This window comes from Acomys minous (assembly GCF_964271855.1).
Source record: "Acomys minous genome assembly, chromosome: 19".
Lineage (NCBI taxonomy): Eukaryota > Metazoa > Chordata > Mammalia > Rodentia > Muridae > Acomys > Acomys minous.
In genome coordinates, this window is record NC_140499.1 from 62,915,904 (window position 1) to 62,930,289 (window position 14,386).

General features: G+C 49.8%; 1 protein-coding gene across 7 annotated transcripts; it reads left to right on the forward strand.

The window, feature by feature from the left end:
- Window positions 1-1,159: 1,159 nt before the first annotated feature.
- LOC311589891 (protein S100-A15A) lies at window positions 1,160-13,532 on the forward strand. 7 transcript variants are annotated; one of them, XM_084768606.1, is made up of 7 exons: window positions 1,160-1,228; window positions 8,145-8,223; window positions 9,213-9,304; window positions 9,483-9,553; window positions 9,689-9,743; window positions 10,881-11,056; window positions 13,156-13,532. In XM_084768606.1, exons 5-7 carry the CDS (start codon window positions 9,713-9,715, stop codon window positions 13,330-13,332), a joined length of 384 nt encoding a protein of 127 aa, XP_084624732.1. In that variant the 5' UTR covers window positions 1,160-1,228; window positions 8,145-8,223; window positions 9,213-9,304; window positions 9,483-9,553; window positions 9,689-9,712; the 3' UTR covers window positions 13,333-13,532. The 7 variants fall into 7 exon arrangements, with proteins under 7 accessions (XP_084624732.1, XP_084624731.1, XP_084624730.1 ...); XM_084768605.1 differs by lacking the exons at window positions 1,160-1,228; window positions 9,213-9,304 and adding an exon at window positions 4,073-4,135; XM_084768604.1 differs by lacking the exons at window positions 1,160-1,228; window positions 9,213-9,304 and adding an exon at window positions 7,742-7,798.
- Window positions 13,533-14,386: the final 854 nt, after the last annotated feature.

A 14,386-nucleotide genomic window follows, 5' to 3' on the forward strand; every position in this document is an offset into this window, starting at 1 on the left:
ACCCAAGGTCTTGTGCTTCTCTACTCAGCCACAGTCTTAGCCCAGCTGATAGGATTTGTGCCCAGTTCTAGCCGTAACACAGGTCCATTAGAACTCTGGTGGCTATTTCCTCCTGAAGAACAAGGGGAAATAAGTTTTAGCTGCCCAGTCGTTCTCAGGCAGCACAATACAAGGGGATTTGAGGCCCTGATCTCAGATAGACCGTTTTGAGGCAGTAGCAGAGAGAAAACCGCGGCATTTCCCAAAACTGCATCTCTATGGCCTCTGTACTATACACCCAGCTTGGCAGGCTGGGGACTGCTAAGGAGACTGGGAGTGTCACAGTGGGAGCTGAAGTTTCAGTCCGTGCCCTCCTCAGTAAGCACCTGGGTCTGCAGAGGCAGCAGCAGCCGATCATGCGACAAAAGGCTCCGGGCTCTCTACGGGGACTGTAGAAGCTGTTAAACCTGAGAACTGCCAGGAGAAAGACTAAATCCGTGACTGTTCGACTGAGGCGAGCTTTACTTTAGGCTACCTCCCGCTAAATTCAGATTTTACATAGCAGCCCCTGCTGGCCACTTGAAGTATTGTTTCCAGGGGCCAGAGTGTTGACTCTTACATATAGTTAGAAAGATACAATGGAAGGGAAGGAACAAGGCTAAGGATATAGATCGTGTGCGTGTGGACGGGGTCGCAAGTTTAGTGTAGGTTGAAAAACAAGTTTTGCAGTTTACATCAGATGTCAGAAACAGGAAACTTTACAAATAGAGACTGTAACTTGCAAGGGCTTAACATAGGTCAAGCAGAAACTTATTCTTAACTGTCTTAACTGCAAACAGAACCTTTAACTTGCAAGGGTATTATTTTTCCTGTTTTGGTCTCCCAGGAGCCAGCGCCAGAGTCACAGTGGGTAAGAGCCCCATTTCGGCAAGCATAAAGCCTGAGTTTCAATCTCTAGCACCCACACGAAATGCCGGCTGTGGCTGGGATCCCGCTGCTGGGGTGTGGAGACAGGCTGACCCCGAGAGCTGGCTGGCAAGCTCTGTGCTTCTGAAAGCGGTTGGGAATGAAGACCTGAGAGAGGGGTGGGGTGTGGAACACAGCTCTTCCTTTGCCTTTCTGTAGGCAAGCATCCTTCCCTGAGCAGCGAGAGAAGGCAGCGCAGAGGGGACAGAAGTCTTGAACTTGTGAAGTGGCTGAGGATGCCCTTGAACTCCTGTTTCTCCTGTCTCAGGTGGTGAGGTTATAGGTATGTTCCCTTGTATCTGTTGGGAGTTTGTGAGGGGTGCTGGGACCCTAAGATGGATGGGAGTCTGGTTGGGTGCTAGACAGAGGGGTGGGGAGCCAGAGTACAAGGCAGGATAGGGGCTTGGGAGGGGGATTAAAGGAAAGGCCTGGTTTTATGTTGGCCAACTACTCCTGGGTAAGAGACCTGTCTTGGAGTGTGGTTGGCACAACCAGTGACGCTCCATTGGTGAGAACTGACTTTCCCCCTCCCAGAACTTATCAGTTGCAAGTGGCTTCTTGGCCTGGGGTGGAACTCTTGTGTCTGCTTCTCCCTCTCAGTGCCGTGAGGCCCCGTGGGACCAGAGCTGCAGCTGGTTGTGAGTCCCCACTCCAGTGCTGGGAATTGAACCCAGGTCCTCTGGATGAACAACCAGTGCTCTTAACCTCCGAGCCATCTCGCCAGCCGTTAAGTCCAGGCTGGCCTTGGGTTTGTGACCCTCCTGCCTCAGCCTGTACTGCAGAGTGCTGGAATTAAAGGCACGTGCCACTGCGTCTGGAGGGATTTTTAAAAATTTAAAGGTAGAGTCAGTGTCATGTGGCTCAAGTTGGTTTCAAACTCACCATGCGGCTAAGGTTGGGCCATGAGTTCCGGATTCTCATGCCTCAGTCTGTTGAGCACTGGACTTATGGGCATGTAGTCCACATCTAGCTGAGAGTACCAGTTTCCTTTGGATGTTTAGTGATCTATCTGTCTGTTTCCTGACTATTGGGATTATAGACATGAGCTCTGTGCCTAGTTTTAGAACTTATTATTATTATTATTATTATTGCCCATTATATGATACAGAATGAAATACAATCCCATTTTCCCTCTATCTGGATAGTTATCCCAGGACCACTTAGGTGCTAGGTTATCCTTTCCCATGGCTCTGCAGAGACCCCCTGCCTGCCCCCCACCTCATCCACACCCTGTGCCTTCCTCTCTCGGTGCTTGTTTCCATCTTTGTGTGGCTGCATTTCTGGTGTGCGTGGTTATTTCTGGCACCTCCGCTCTGCTCTGCCTTTCTGTCTTTGTGCTGTTACACAGTAAATCTGTGGTTCAGTGAGAGCCTCGTCTTGCTATTTTTCAGGATTATCCAGACTCTTCATACTCATTACAGAGTCGGTGTGCTCTGTCAAGTTGATTTCTATGTGTTTTAATATTCCTCTAAGTTTACTTATTTTATATGTGGGGCTATTTTTGCCTGCATGTATGTCTGTGCTCCAGGAGGCCAGAAGAGGGAGTCAGATCTTCTGGGACTGGAGTTACAGCTGGCTATGAGCTGCCCTGTGGGTGCCAGGTCCCCTGGAAGACCTGCCGGTGCTCTTAACTGCTGACCCATCTCTCTAGCCCTTATTTTTAATACGCTTGTCCTATGATTGTTAGTGTTATTAACATTTCTGTGCACCTGAGCCCTGCTGATGCTATGAGAGTGAAGGAGGTGGTCACATAGCTGTTAGCTGTCTGTGTTCTAGGAGTTACAGTAATGGCGGGCACCCAAGTCCTGGCTGCTATTTTGATTAAGAATGAGAAGGTGGTAAAGGACAAAGGGGATGTGAAATATGGGAGAAAATCTTGGATGAGCGATGACGGTATTTGTGTGCTATGACAGCCGACTAGAGGAAGGGTAAATCTCTCTGGGAAAAAAAAATTCTAGGCTAGGCAGTGCACTGGTGAAATCCCTAGGTTGAGTGAGCCCTTTGAGAACCTCAGTTGCCACCGTAGTTAGATTTATGGCTCCTGAAGTCTGTGACTGTGTGTAAATCCAGCTTAACTGGTGACTGCGGGGGTGGGGGAGGAGCCCCAGTCTCCAGGGAGCTGGACCCGGCAGTTGGTAGCTCACCAGTAATTGCTGACCGTGCGATCACATCTTCATTAGCTCTTGGATGATTGCTAGAGACAGAGTGCCCATGGGAGCTGCACTCGGTGGACGGGGCTTGGGAGACTTTTGTCTGGAAAACAGGGGAAATGGTCCATCTCTTCCACTGAAGAATTACTACAGAGTATTCAGAAACAGCCGTGGGTAATGTGAGGCAGTTATGCAAGGCCAGCACCTAGTAAACCCAAGTTAAGTGATTATTTCTAGCTCCCCTTAACAGACTCTGGGATAAGATGGGATACCCCTGCTGTAAGGCACAGTGGGAGAGCCCTGCTGTAAGGCACAGTGGCCCTGGACACCTACAACAGACATAACTGTGCCACGGCCATGTTGGTACTGCTAGAACCACCCGTATCTGAAGCCCCGTGGGCACCTCTCTGAGTTTTTGACTTGTTGGCATTTTAGCCAGGCCTCTGCTCCCTTCTTTGTGTCATAGTGGTAACCTGTCATCCCCAGGCTTTGATGTCCAAGGAGCTAGGGTGAGAGAGCTCTGTACCCTTTCATTTGCGGTCTTCAAATCCCCTGTGGTTAGAGATCTTGGGGAGGGGGAGGGCGGCAGGGAGTCCCTCGGGGAGCTGAGTCAGGAAGTTGTGCCCCACCCATGATGAACCATCAGGTGTGTCTGGTGTTTGCTCCCGAGGACTAGCCAGAGGGAGAGAAGAAAACTCAGGACCCTCAGCTAGTCTGAGCCCATACTGAGAAGGCCAGAGATGGAGGATTGTCACTCTAGGCCACGGAGCTCTCAGCTGTGGAGGGCAGTGCTTGGTATCAAGCCCGTGTTAGGGTAGTGTTTGGGATGGGGAAAGAGGCAGCAGCAGAGGTAAAGAAGGCTTGGGTAGGGCCTGGGTGGGGGTCAGGGTGTGGGCAGGGAGAGGCCAGGACTGGGAGTACAGGGCACATCCTGAGCTCAGACTGTAAGGGCATAGACTGTTGCTTTACTTCTGTGCCAACATCCAAGTGTGAAACCTTCTCAGGCACTTTCCAAGTCAGGCCACACCCGGGCAAGGCAGGTAGGTAAGAGGTAGTTGAGAGCTGGGGTGCGAACACTCCAATTCTCAGGGTGAGGGGGCTTTAAGGGAATGCTTAGCCTGGCAGTGCTTACTCTGGTGTCTTCCCTGTGCCACAAAGTTGGGAATGGTGCCCATCATCTCCGAGGACCCCCCTCAGGCTCCCCCTTCTAAGTCTTTGCCAGGTCCCTGCTCTAAGTGGGTTGTCATTTAATTATCACCAAATGTCAGCTGGTAGCTTAATGACTTAGTTAGTTCAGAAGAAAGCCGCTCTGAGATTGTTGTGGGGTATAAGTTCTGTGCTAGATGCTGGTGCCACAGCTGAGCACAAACAATTCCCCCCCCCTCTTTTCTGAGACAGGGTTTCTCTTGTGTAGCCTTGGTTGTCCTGGACTCACTTTATACGTTCAACCTTTATAAGGCTGAACTTCACCAGGGGCTGGAAACCATAGGGCCACTGATACAGCCAGCTCCCTGCAGCTTTGGCCTGCTTCATGTGGGTACAACACACTGACCAAGCTGTGCTTAGCACTTCTAGTGACCAGGTTTTGTACCTCCCAGGAGATTTTATTTTATTGAGCAGAAGGTTCTTGTCCTGACTCAGTTTAGCACTTGGATGGCCAAATGGTCGAGGGAATGCCAACTTTCTAGAATCTTTGATCCTGCAAAGCAGCACGGTTTTATTTGTCTATTTATCTGACCGACAGATTTCTACATATTTGTCCTGACAGCTAGTCACAACGACCCCGTAATTACTGTTTGATGAGCCCAAAGGTCAGGAGTCGCACCTTACCGTCATGCCTCCTTAGTTCTCATAATCCTGACGGTTTGCCTCTGGTCTCATGTTGAGGAGAGAGAAACTGACTCGCGCGGAGTTAGGCAACCTTTGCAGGTTCACGAGGCAGACAGCAGGAAACCCCTACTTCAAATCCGTACTCCTGTCCCCTAAGCCATTCTGACTGGGGTGAGATACAATATCAATTTTCTTTTGATTGATTTTTAAAAAATGATTGCTAAGGATATTAAACATGTTTTCTTTCTTTCTTTTTTTTTCTGAGACAGAGTTTCTCAGTGTAGCCTCAACTGTCCTGGAACTCACTCTGTAGACCAGGCTGGCCTTGAACTCACAGAGATCCACCTGCCTCTGCCTCCCAAGTGCTGGGACCAAAGGTGTGCGCCACCACTGTCCAACATGTTTCCAAATTATTATCAGCCCTTTATCATCCTCCTGAGAAACATCTGTCTGGCAGATTTTATTGATGAGATGATTTGGGTTTTGAATATTTTAACTTGGGTTCTTTATTATCTTACATATTAATGCGATGCCCGCTGTAGAGACGACAAAGGTTTTTCTCCTGTATCTTAGGCTACCTCTTCACTATTCCATTGTCCTTTGCTGGGCAGGTAGAGTCTAGACAGCCTCATTTCTGACTTCTTGCTGTTGTGTCACGGGCTACCAGAGTCCTTTCCAGAATGTTCTTGCCTGGTGTTTCCCTCTGTGTGTTCCTCGTGCAGCTTCAAGTCCAAGGATTCCAGTTTTACATTGATGTCGTCGGCTCACTTTATACCTGACCGTTACAAAAGACAAGCCATGGGGACTATGTGAATCTACTCATTGCTTTTGGTAGGATGGGCCTTTTCACAATCATCCTCCCAATCCACGAGCATGAGAGGTCTGTCCATTTCCTGAGATCTTTCCCGATTTCTTTCTCTGGTATTTTAAGGTTTTTATTGTACAGATCTTTCATTTTCTTGGCTAGTTTTACTTCAACACATTTTTAAGGCTGTTGGTGTTCAGAGTTATTATTGAAAAATGTGTATGGATTTTTTTTTGTTGTTCTGTTGATTTTTATGGCATTTCCTCAGATCGCCTTTGACTCCTATGCTAACTTGTTTACTTGTTCCCCTGTGACCTCTTGTCTGTGTTTGTTTTCTTCAGGTTGAAGTGTTCCTCCTGGTAGCCTCCGTAGAGCTGGCTTTACAAGTCACAGACCTCTTTAACCTGTTTTATCATGAGTTACATTTTATTTTTCTTCAGTTGTAAAGTATACTTGACCTTTTTCTCTTGCAGCTTCCAATACTCTTTTTTTTTTCATTCTGTGTTTATTTTGTGGTCTTACCTGTTTGCTGTTCTGTAGACTTCCTGCACCTGAATGGGCGTCTCTTTCTCCAGGCTTGAGAACTTTCTTCTATGAGTTACTGGACACATTTTCCATGCCTTTGCTATGGTGTTTCCCCTTTCCATGCTTGTAATTCAGAGGTCAGATTTTTTTTCATGGTGACCCCAAATCCTCCCATGTTCTATTACTGTTTCTTTTATATCAATACATTGTTATTTAATCTTAAGTTAGAACACAAAGTACTAGGTCTCTTCATGGAATGTTCATACATACTTGATTCTTTTAAAATATGTTTTGAGAATTTCATACAGGAACATTGCACCTCCGTCCCTGCCCCCACCTTCCCTCTTCCTCCTTCAAGGCTAACAGTCTCACCTGTAATTACTATGTTACCCGTACACATGCATAAGTGTGCACCCGGTGATCTAATTCCTCTGTGTGTCGCCCACCCTTGGCTCTGTTTTGGACTTGATCCTGCTGTGGGTGAGGCTTTCTGCCGAGGCTTTCACTCGACTTGTCAAGTTTTTCTGTTTCCAGCATCGCTTGCTTGAGTTTGGGTTTTCTTAAAAACTGCAAACTTTATTTTTGTGGATTGACTTCCTTATTTTATTCTTATCTCTTTGTTTTCATTGTCTGGAAATTCCCCCTGGGTCATTTTCATTAGGGTCCATTTCTTTTTTTATTTTTTGAGGAGATTTTGTGTGTGCGTGTGTGTGCATGTGTGCGCCTGTGTGCGCCCGTGTGTGTGTGTGTGTGTGTGTGTGTGTGTGTATGTGTGCATGTGTGCGCGTGTGTGTGAGTGTGTGCATGTGTGTGTGTGCATGTGTGTGTGAGTGAGAGAGAGAGAGAGAGAGAGAGAGAGAGAGAGAGAGAGAGAGAGAGAGTTCTGTGTGTGTGTTTTCACTTATGAATTGGGGTTTCTATGCATTTGGTTTTAGTTCTTGGTGGAGTTTTGTTTTTGTTGCTGTTCTACTCACTGTCTTTCATTAGAGGTTACAATAGTCAGGGTGGGGCTAATTCACAGAGAAGTTAGGGTGCAGATTTCTTCTGCCTAGTATTTGGGGCTCCAGCCTCTATCCCAAGACAAGCTGCTAGAGCTCATCTGCCATAGTCTGGTGTCTTTAGCGGCTTGAAATAAATTTTCCCAGGAGTGGGGCCGGTCCTGGGTCTGACTGTCACAAGGACAACTGAAGGGTCCCAGGCAGGCAGCTTACAGAGCTCTGGGGCTCTGGGTCATGTGTGGTGGCTGCAGAGTCCCTGGTGGGAGTGGGCTGGGATATGATGAGCTCCACAGTGAGGCCAGAAGCAGGCGGTGGTCTGTGCGAGCATCCTGAAGCTTGGGTGAGCCGAGCGGATGGGTCCAGGAGGGAGGAGCCAGCAGTATAACCTGGGTGTCTGAGTCACTTTTGGTGTAGAGTGGGAGAATTATGAGGTCAGGAGGAGGTGCAGGGTCCCTGGTGGGGCTGGGCTGTGGTCAGAGGGGAGGCAGGTCAAGAGGAGGTGCTGGGTCCCTGGCAAGGGTGGGCTGTGGTCAGCAGGGAGACAGGTCAGGAGTAGGTGCTGGTCTCCAGCAAGCAGGTGTTTGGTTATTGGATCTTCATTTCACAGGTGTTGGCTAGAGCGGAGACACAGAATGTTACAGAGTATCTGTCTAAGTACTAAAAGTGTTGACTGTATGATGTTAAGGCTTTCATTTATCTTTGTTTCTAAATTATAGATATTACAGTGGTATATATTTTAAAAATTATTACTTAAAACTTCTAGTTAATCCGTTTCTTGGGATAAATCCCTGGGGAAGGATGGGCGAATCAAAGATATTTAATAATTGTCTATGATTCTAGCTTGGCATTTCCAAATACTTGAGAAAATTGAGCCCTTTTTTTTTTTTTTAGCGTAGAAACACAACAGGGGTTCGATAAACTGCTTGTCTGTTGAGGAAACTGTTTCGCTAGTGGAAGCAGACTGGAAAAGGTACTGGGTTAAGTCTTTGCTATTAGTAAGCATGTCATAGTGTGATGGTTGTCACGGCGGTTCTGGTGCGCCAGGGTTGAACTATGGGCCTCTAGAACCTGTGCTTTACTCCTGGGATGCCTTGCGGACTCGGAATCAGTTGCTTGTTCTTTGGCGCCATCTTCTGGGAGACATAGTCATCAGCCTGCATGATTCCAGCTGTGCTGAATGCCCTGGGATCCTCAGCCAGAAGCAGCCACCTAGCTTGTCCTGGGATGAGGCAGAGAAGGAAAGTTAACTTGTCCCTTGATAGTTAGGTAGCACTTGTGGAGAGACCACCTCTGCAGGTCTGGACTACTTCTTAATAAAGTTAGTTCCAGTTAGCTATTTCCTGATGGTCCGAACAGATCCTAGCACCACTAAAGCAAATCTCTTAGTTCTTTCCACATAGAAACTCAGGTTTCGTTACCAAGAAGAGACTTGATACCCTATGAGCATATACAGGGGGAGGAAGTCCCTCTCAGGAACAGTCATAGGGGAGGGGAGTAAGGGGGAAATGGGAGGGAGGGAGGAATGGGAGGATACAAGGGATGGGATAACAATTGAGATATAATATGAATAAATTAATAAAATATAATTTAAAAAAGAAGAAACTCAGGGTTCAGCACTGGCTAAGTATACAGGGCCTTTATCTCTCATCTGCCTCTGCCTGGAGCTTTGCTCTTCTAAGCACGCATGTGCACCCTGTCAACTCCATGCCCAGAGCAGGCCATGCTGTTCCACGCCTCCAAACCTTTGTTTGTGCATTCCCCGCTGCCCAGGGCGCCTCTCTTCCCCACAGCAACGCAAACTTTCTTTTCATTACTCAAATAGCACTTCCCTCAGTAAATCTTCTTCAAAAAAATTTTTTTTCTTTCTGAGAGAAGGTGGCCCTTGGTGGGTGCCTCGATTGTCCTATACTTGCCCAGAGCACATGGTGATCATGTCTAACTGTCAGTCCTCTTGTTCAGCCTTGCCCTGTGAACTAGCTGGCTCAGTGTCTTATTCCTATTACCTAGCAGAGGGCCTGGCATGCTGCTAGCACTCACGAAATATTTGTTGAGTGAGTAGGTGAATGTGATTCATTATTTTGGGCTTTGGAGGTTCACTAATTGAGGGAGGGCGTCTCAGGAAGCTGTTTTTAAGTGTGGCCCTGACGAGGGGGGGGTGGGGAGGGAGGGGAAGTTGGTGAGCTCTGATTGGAGGCACTGGATGGATAATGAGACCTTTGTGATTCTTAGGTTTTTCAGATCCTGGAGGTCGGCTCCTAGAACCAGGAGTGTGCTGATGTCATCCCAGGGATGCAGTAAAGGTTCGGTCCTGATGCAGAAGAACCTGTGGAGAGCCACACACTGGCTGTCCTAAAGGAATGGGCTGGGAGTGGGCAGGGTGTCCAGCACGGTGGGAGTTCCCCAGCTCAAAAAGCTGCCTTCTGTCTGATTTCCAGGACCACGAGGAGGCTAGGCTGTGGATGCTGAGCAGCTGTGCACCAAGGACAACAGGTCAGTGCCTCCTCCAAGACAATCCCGGGGGGATGGAGTGGGGTGCGCTGGCTGTGTGCAGCTCTTAGAGAGCTGAGATCCTCAGCTTGCCTGTTATGGAAAGCAGTGTGGACAAGTGTTCCAGGCATGGAACTGTGGCCCCCAAAGTGGCTTAGAATCCCAGAGGACAAGCGTGTCTTCGGGCTTGTCCACAAACGCAAGGGTTTGAGGCCAAGCTCAGGTGTAGCAGCTGTGTTCCCTAACCTCTTTGGATTGCATTTTCCCTTCAGGAGGATGGGGCAGTGATGCTCAGCTCCTCAGGGCCCTGCGTGGATTAAACAGGAACGCAATACTTTGCTCAGAAGATGTGGGATGCGTGGCTGTTATGATTGTTTGCACAGGGCATAGGGAAGGCAGCTGCTTCCTGTCACCTCTATCTATGTAGGAAGGATGGAGTGAGGGGCCATGGGCATCAGATGGACAGTGAAGAAGGCTGTGAGGAGGCCCCAGGATTATAGGGCTAAAGGGACCATGCTGGGGAGGGGGTGCCAATGCCTAGAGAAGATCATATGTCACATGGTGGTGGGGACAAAGGCGTCAGTGCCTGTGCTGTCTGCATACTCCTGTGAGAAGGAAGGCACACGAAGAGCACAGTGCCAGGTCTGAGTCTCCTCTGCAGGAAAATTAGTTTAATGCATTTAATGTCCCATAAAGTAGCTTACTGGAGGGGAAGAGATCTTGCCTTTTCGAGGATTTCAACAGTTTCACTGTAGGCAACCAAAGCAGTGCCTTGCTTCAAACCACCGTTAGTCTGTCTGTTCTCTCTCTCTCTCTCTCTCTCTCTCTCTCTCTCTCTCTCTCTCTCTCTCTCTCTCTCTCTCTCTGTCCTCTCAGCAGCAAGGAGAGCACTCCTGGTCCCAGGGGTGACAGGGCTCACTCTGAGATCAGGAGGGCAAGCTTGTTGAGGGCAGAGACAGTGAGCCCAGTTTGCACAGGACCAGCAGGAGTGTGAGGAGGCTCCCTTCTGACACAGCACAGGAAGGTGGGCCGGAGAGCAGATGTTTCCCTGAGCAAAAGTCCTTCTTGTTCTGCAGATCGGTTCTGCTCCCTACCCACAGGCTTCTCTTCCGGCATCTCTTCCCCTGCTCTGCACATCAGCCTGTACCCTGCTGGGCCCAGCGGTCATGCCAGACACACCAGTGGAGGACTCCCTCTTCCAGATCATACACTGCTTCCATCACTACGCTGCCCGGGAAGGAGACGTGGAGACCTTGTCCCTGGAGGAGTTGAAAGCTCTGCTCCTGGATAGTGTGCCTCGCTTCATGGACACCTTGGTAGGCAGGGTCTGGGGGCTGGAGCGAGCGGAGATTGAAGAGAGGCCCCAAAGTGCTGTCTGTGGGGCTGGAAGTGAGTGGTGAGGTGGGTAGGTGGTGGTTAGCTGACTGCCATGAGAACCGTCTGTTCTTGGATGGAGGGTGGACGGATGAGGGAGGGTGTGCAGAGGGTAGGGTTTGCTCTGTTTCCTGTCCGTCCCTCCTCTGAAGTAACCTGCTTGGTTTCGCTCCAGTTCTACCGAGTTTCGCTCCATGAAGAGCTAGTCTCTGAGACTATAGCCTGACACCACACCTGTGGATTCTTAGGCCTCCTGTGTCTCTTGAGCCTGGGCTCAAAGTTGTTCTCTGCTCACAGACCTGAGTCAGTGACACTGCCCCAAACTCAGACTCTCTGTGTGCCTTTGGAGCTTGCGCTCCTTTGACAGTGCCTCCGCTAGGAGTCTAGAGTGGGTAATTTAGGCTGTGGAGGCTGCCCTAGTCTGGTGGGCATGGGAAATATAACCTCTTCCACTTCCCATGCCTAGGGCTTCTTAAGAGCCGGATGGAGGCAGCCTCAGATCCTGGGCTTATAGAGCCTGCTCATCCACCCTGTCATTAGTCCTAATCCCCAGCTCCTGTGCTTTGTAGAGACTGTAGCACCAAAGGAAAGTGCAGACCGATGCTGTCTTCTGGGCATGCCCAGGCTCTCTGAGGAAGCTAGGCTCTCTAGAGGAAGTGAGGCTCAACTCAGTCCCATAAAATATCTCCTTCACCCACTTCTAGGCTTTGAGAAAGAACAGAAAAGACAACCTTATTTTTTTTTTCTGGAATGTTCCTCTGAGAACCCACACGACAGCTAGGGCGGAAGTCTCTCTTGCTAACTGTTTAAAGACAATTTAGAACCAAGATTGGGAATCCTCTCGCTTCTGGGGAGAACTCCTTGAAGGCTGCCCTGGATTGCCCAGGCCCACGGTCATAGAGTCCGTGGTCTGCCTTTGCTTTAGGGGCCTTGGGGACAGACAAAAGGGCCGAGCTGGCAGACTTGATAAGGATAGGTATTGATGAGGGAGCTGGAGAGAGGCTGTCAGATACAGGAGGACCTCGCACTGGTCTCTGGTTAGGCAGCCTCGCGGGTGTGATGGGGTTATAGGATGGTGCGGCTGGCTGGTGAGGGGAGAGAAGCTGCTGATCTCTCTACAGGGATGAAGGCCTTCCCTCCAGGCCTGCAGGTACTCACAGACGCGTCGCCTTCCTTCCCTCAGGTGCTTCCCAGATGCCCCATTCTGAGCTTGAGCTTGCCCACGTCTACCAGGAAAATCTTGCTGAAACCTGCTTTTCCCGCCACTCCCTAGTTTTCTACCAAGTCTACCGGCCTCCATCTGTCTCATATCGTCTCTGTAAACAAGAACCCCGACTTTCCTCACACTCTTCTCCCCTTCTTAAACAGCCCCTTCCTTTGCCATTTTGAGCTTTAGCCTCACGGTCCTCCGCTTGGACATCTTGGACACCTCCAGTGGCCATTTCTCTGTCCTTCCCCACCCTCAGCGCTCTATAGGTGGGTGAACCAGGTAGCGTTTCATAAGCAATGCCTAGGTAGCTAGCACAGCAGGCAGACATCTGCTCTGCTTGGAGAGCATCCTGCAGTGACACTGGAATGTGTGTATGCACGGGTACAGGTCCACCTTCCCCTTAAGGAGCTCTCGGTATGGAGAAACAAGGCACCATCTTGCCTTCATCACAGATTTTTTTTAGGAGAGCTTGCTGAGCCGCTGGGAAGACAGCACAGCCACTGACTGTATGTGAAGTGGTTCTGGGGACTCCAGGATGCTGGGAGCTTTTCAGGGATTGAAAGTTCTCCCTTGAAAGGGCCCTTTTTGGTCCCTGCGTGTGCCTATTGTCACTCTAGATCCGGTGCCCCAAGGTGTGCTCCAACATCTGTGCCCCTTCAGCCTGATTTTGTAGTGTGTGGTGACCTTGTCATCACTACCCTGTGTGAGGACTTGTTTCCCTGAATGGTCCTTGTAGGAGGACCACGCTCCTGTTGATCCCCTTCGCGCCCAGCAGGAGGAGTCTAGAGGTGTGATGGATGCTCAGGGTGTGGTCCTCTCTGTATTCCCCAGGGCCGCAGGCAGCCCTACTACATCACAGAGCTGTTCCGGGCAGCGGACAGAAACAAGGACAACCAGATCTGCTTTGATGAGTTCCTGTACATCTTGGGCAAGCTGGTGAAGGACTATCACCTGCAGTTCCACCGGCAGCTGTGCGCTCACTACTGCACCCAGCACAACCTCTACTAGAGGGAGAGCATGCAGTCTCTCAGTGCTGGAGCCTGCCCCAGGAGGCCTGGCCTGGCCACCTACAGCTTACAGAACCCAGCAGTGCATTTCTTCTTAGGTGCACACCCACGTGTACAAACAACATCATGAATATTTCTGGGAAGAACTCAGGGCATGGTTCTGGGTATTGCTTAGTGTTCAGTAAAAGAAGTTTATCTTTACCATGGAGAGCATCATTTTGGGCAGGAGGCATGGCTCCTACTTTCAGTGATGCCTTGCTTGAGGCGGGTAATACTGGCCTTGAATCCAAGGTGCCCTAATCCAACGCACAGATTTCCTGCTAACAGAAATCTTACCTGAGGTATGAGATGGCTCTCTGTATGATCTCAGTCTGTAAGGAAGGGGTCTTCTCTGGGCCAGGGCCACCTCTGACAAGGAAGTAAGAGCTCCAGTGATGTCACTGATCCATCACTCCCTGTACATGCAGGGTAGGAGGAGGGGAGCCACACGGACATTGGTGCACAGACGGAGTCCTTTTGTGAGTCTGTATGCACAGGGGATTGGGAGGACAGGAGATGCCCAGGAGCAGGAAGGGGAGGATGAGGAGGCGTTTCAAGGAGACGCAGTAGCAGCGGAGACCCACGTGGTATGTCTCAGGACAGCAGAGAGTATTCTGGAAACAAATGTCCGAGGGGGGCACGTGAGCTTCGTTTACTCAGGTGGACATTGAGATTTGGATTTTTTATCCTTGGCAATGGCGTGGTGGAATTTGGGCACCTTGGAGGATGGGTCAGAGAGGGAGAACTCAGAGGCTCTGAACTCTGGGCAGGTGCGGTGTGGACAGGTCAGTAGCTGCACATAGGGACAGAAAGAAGGGAAGAGGCAGGAGAGGAATGTAAATGTCAAAGTCCCAGCCCTCAAGGACAGATTGAGAGGGGTCCAGAGTGAGACCTGGGTATCTGCCGCTGGTGATCCTGTTGAAGATGATGCTGGTCGTTGACCTGGGCATGACCCACGCCACCCTGGAAGCCAGTGTGCTAGGGAGTGCTGTCCACTGGCTTTTGTGTCTGCTGAG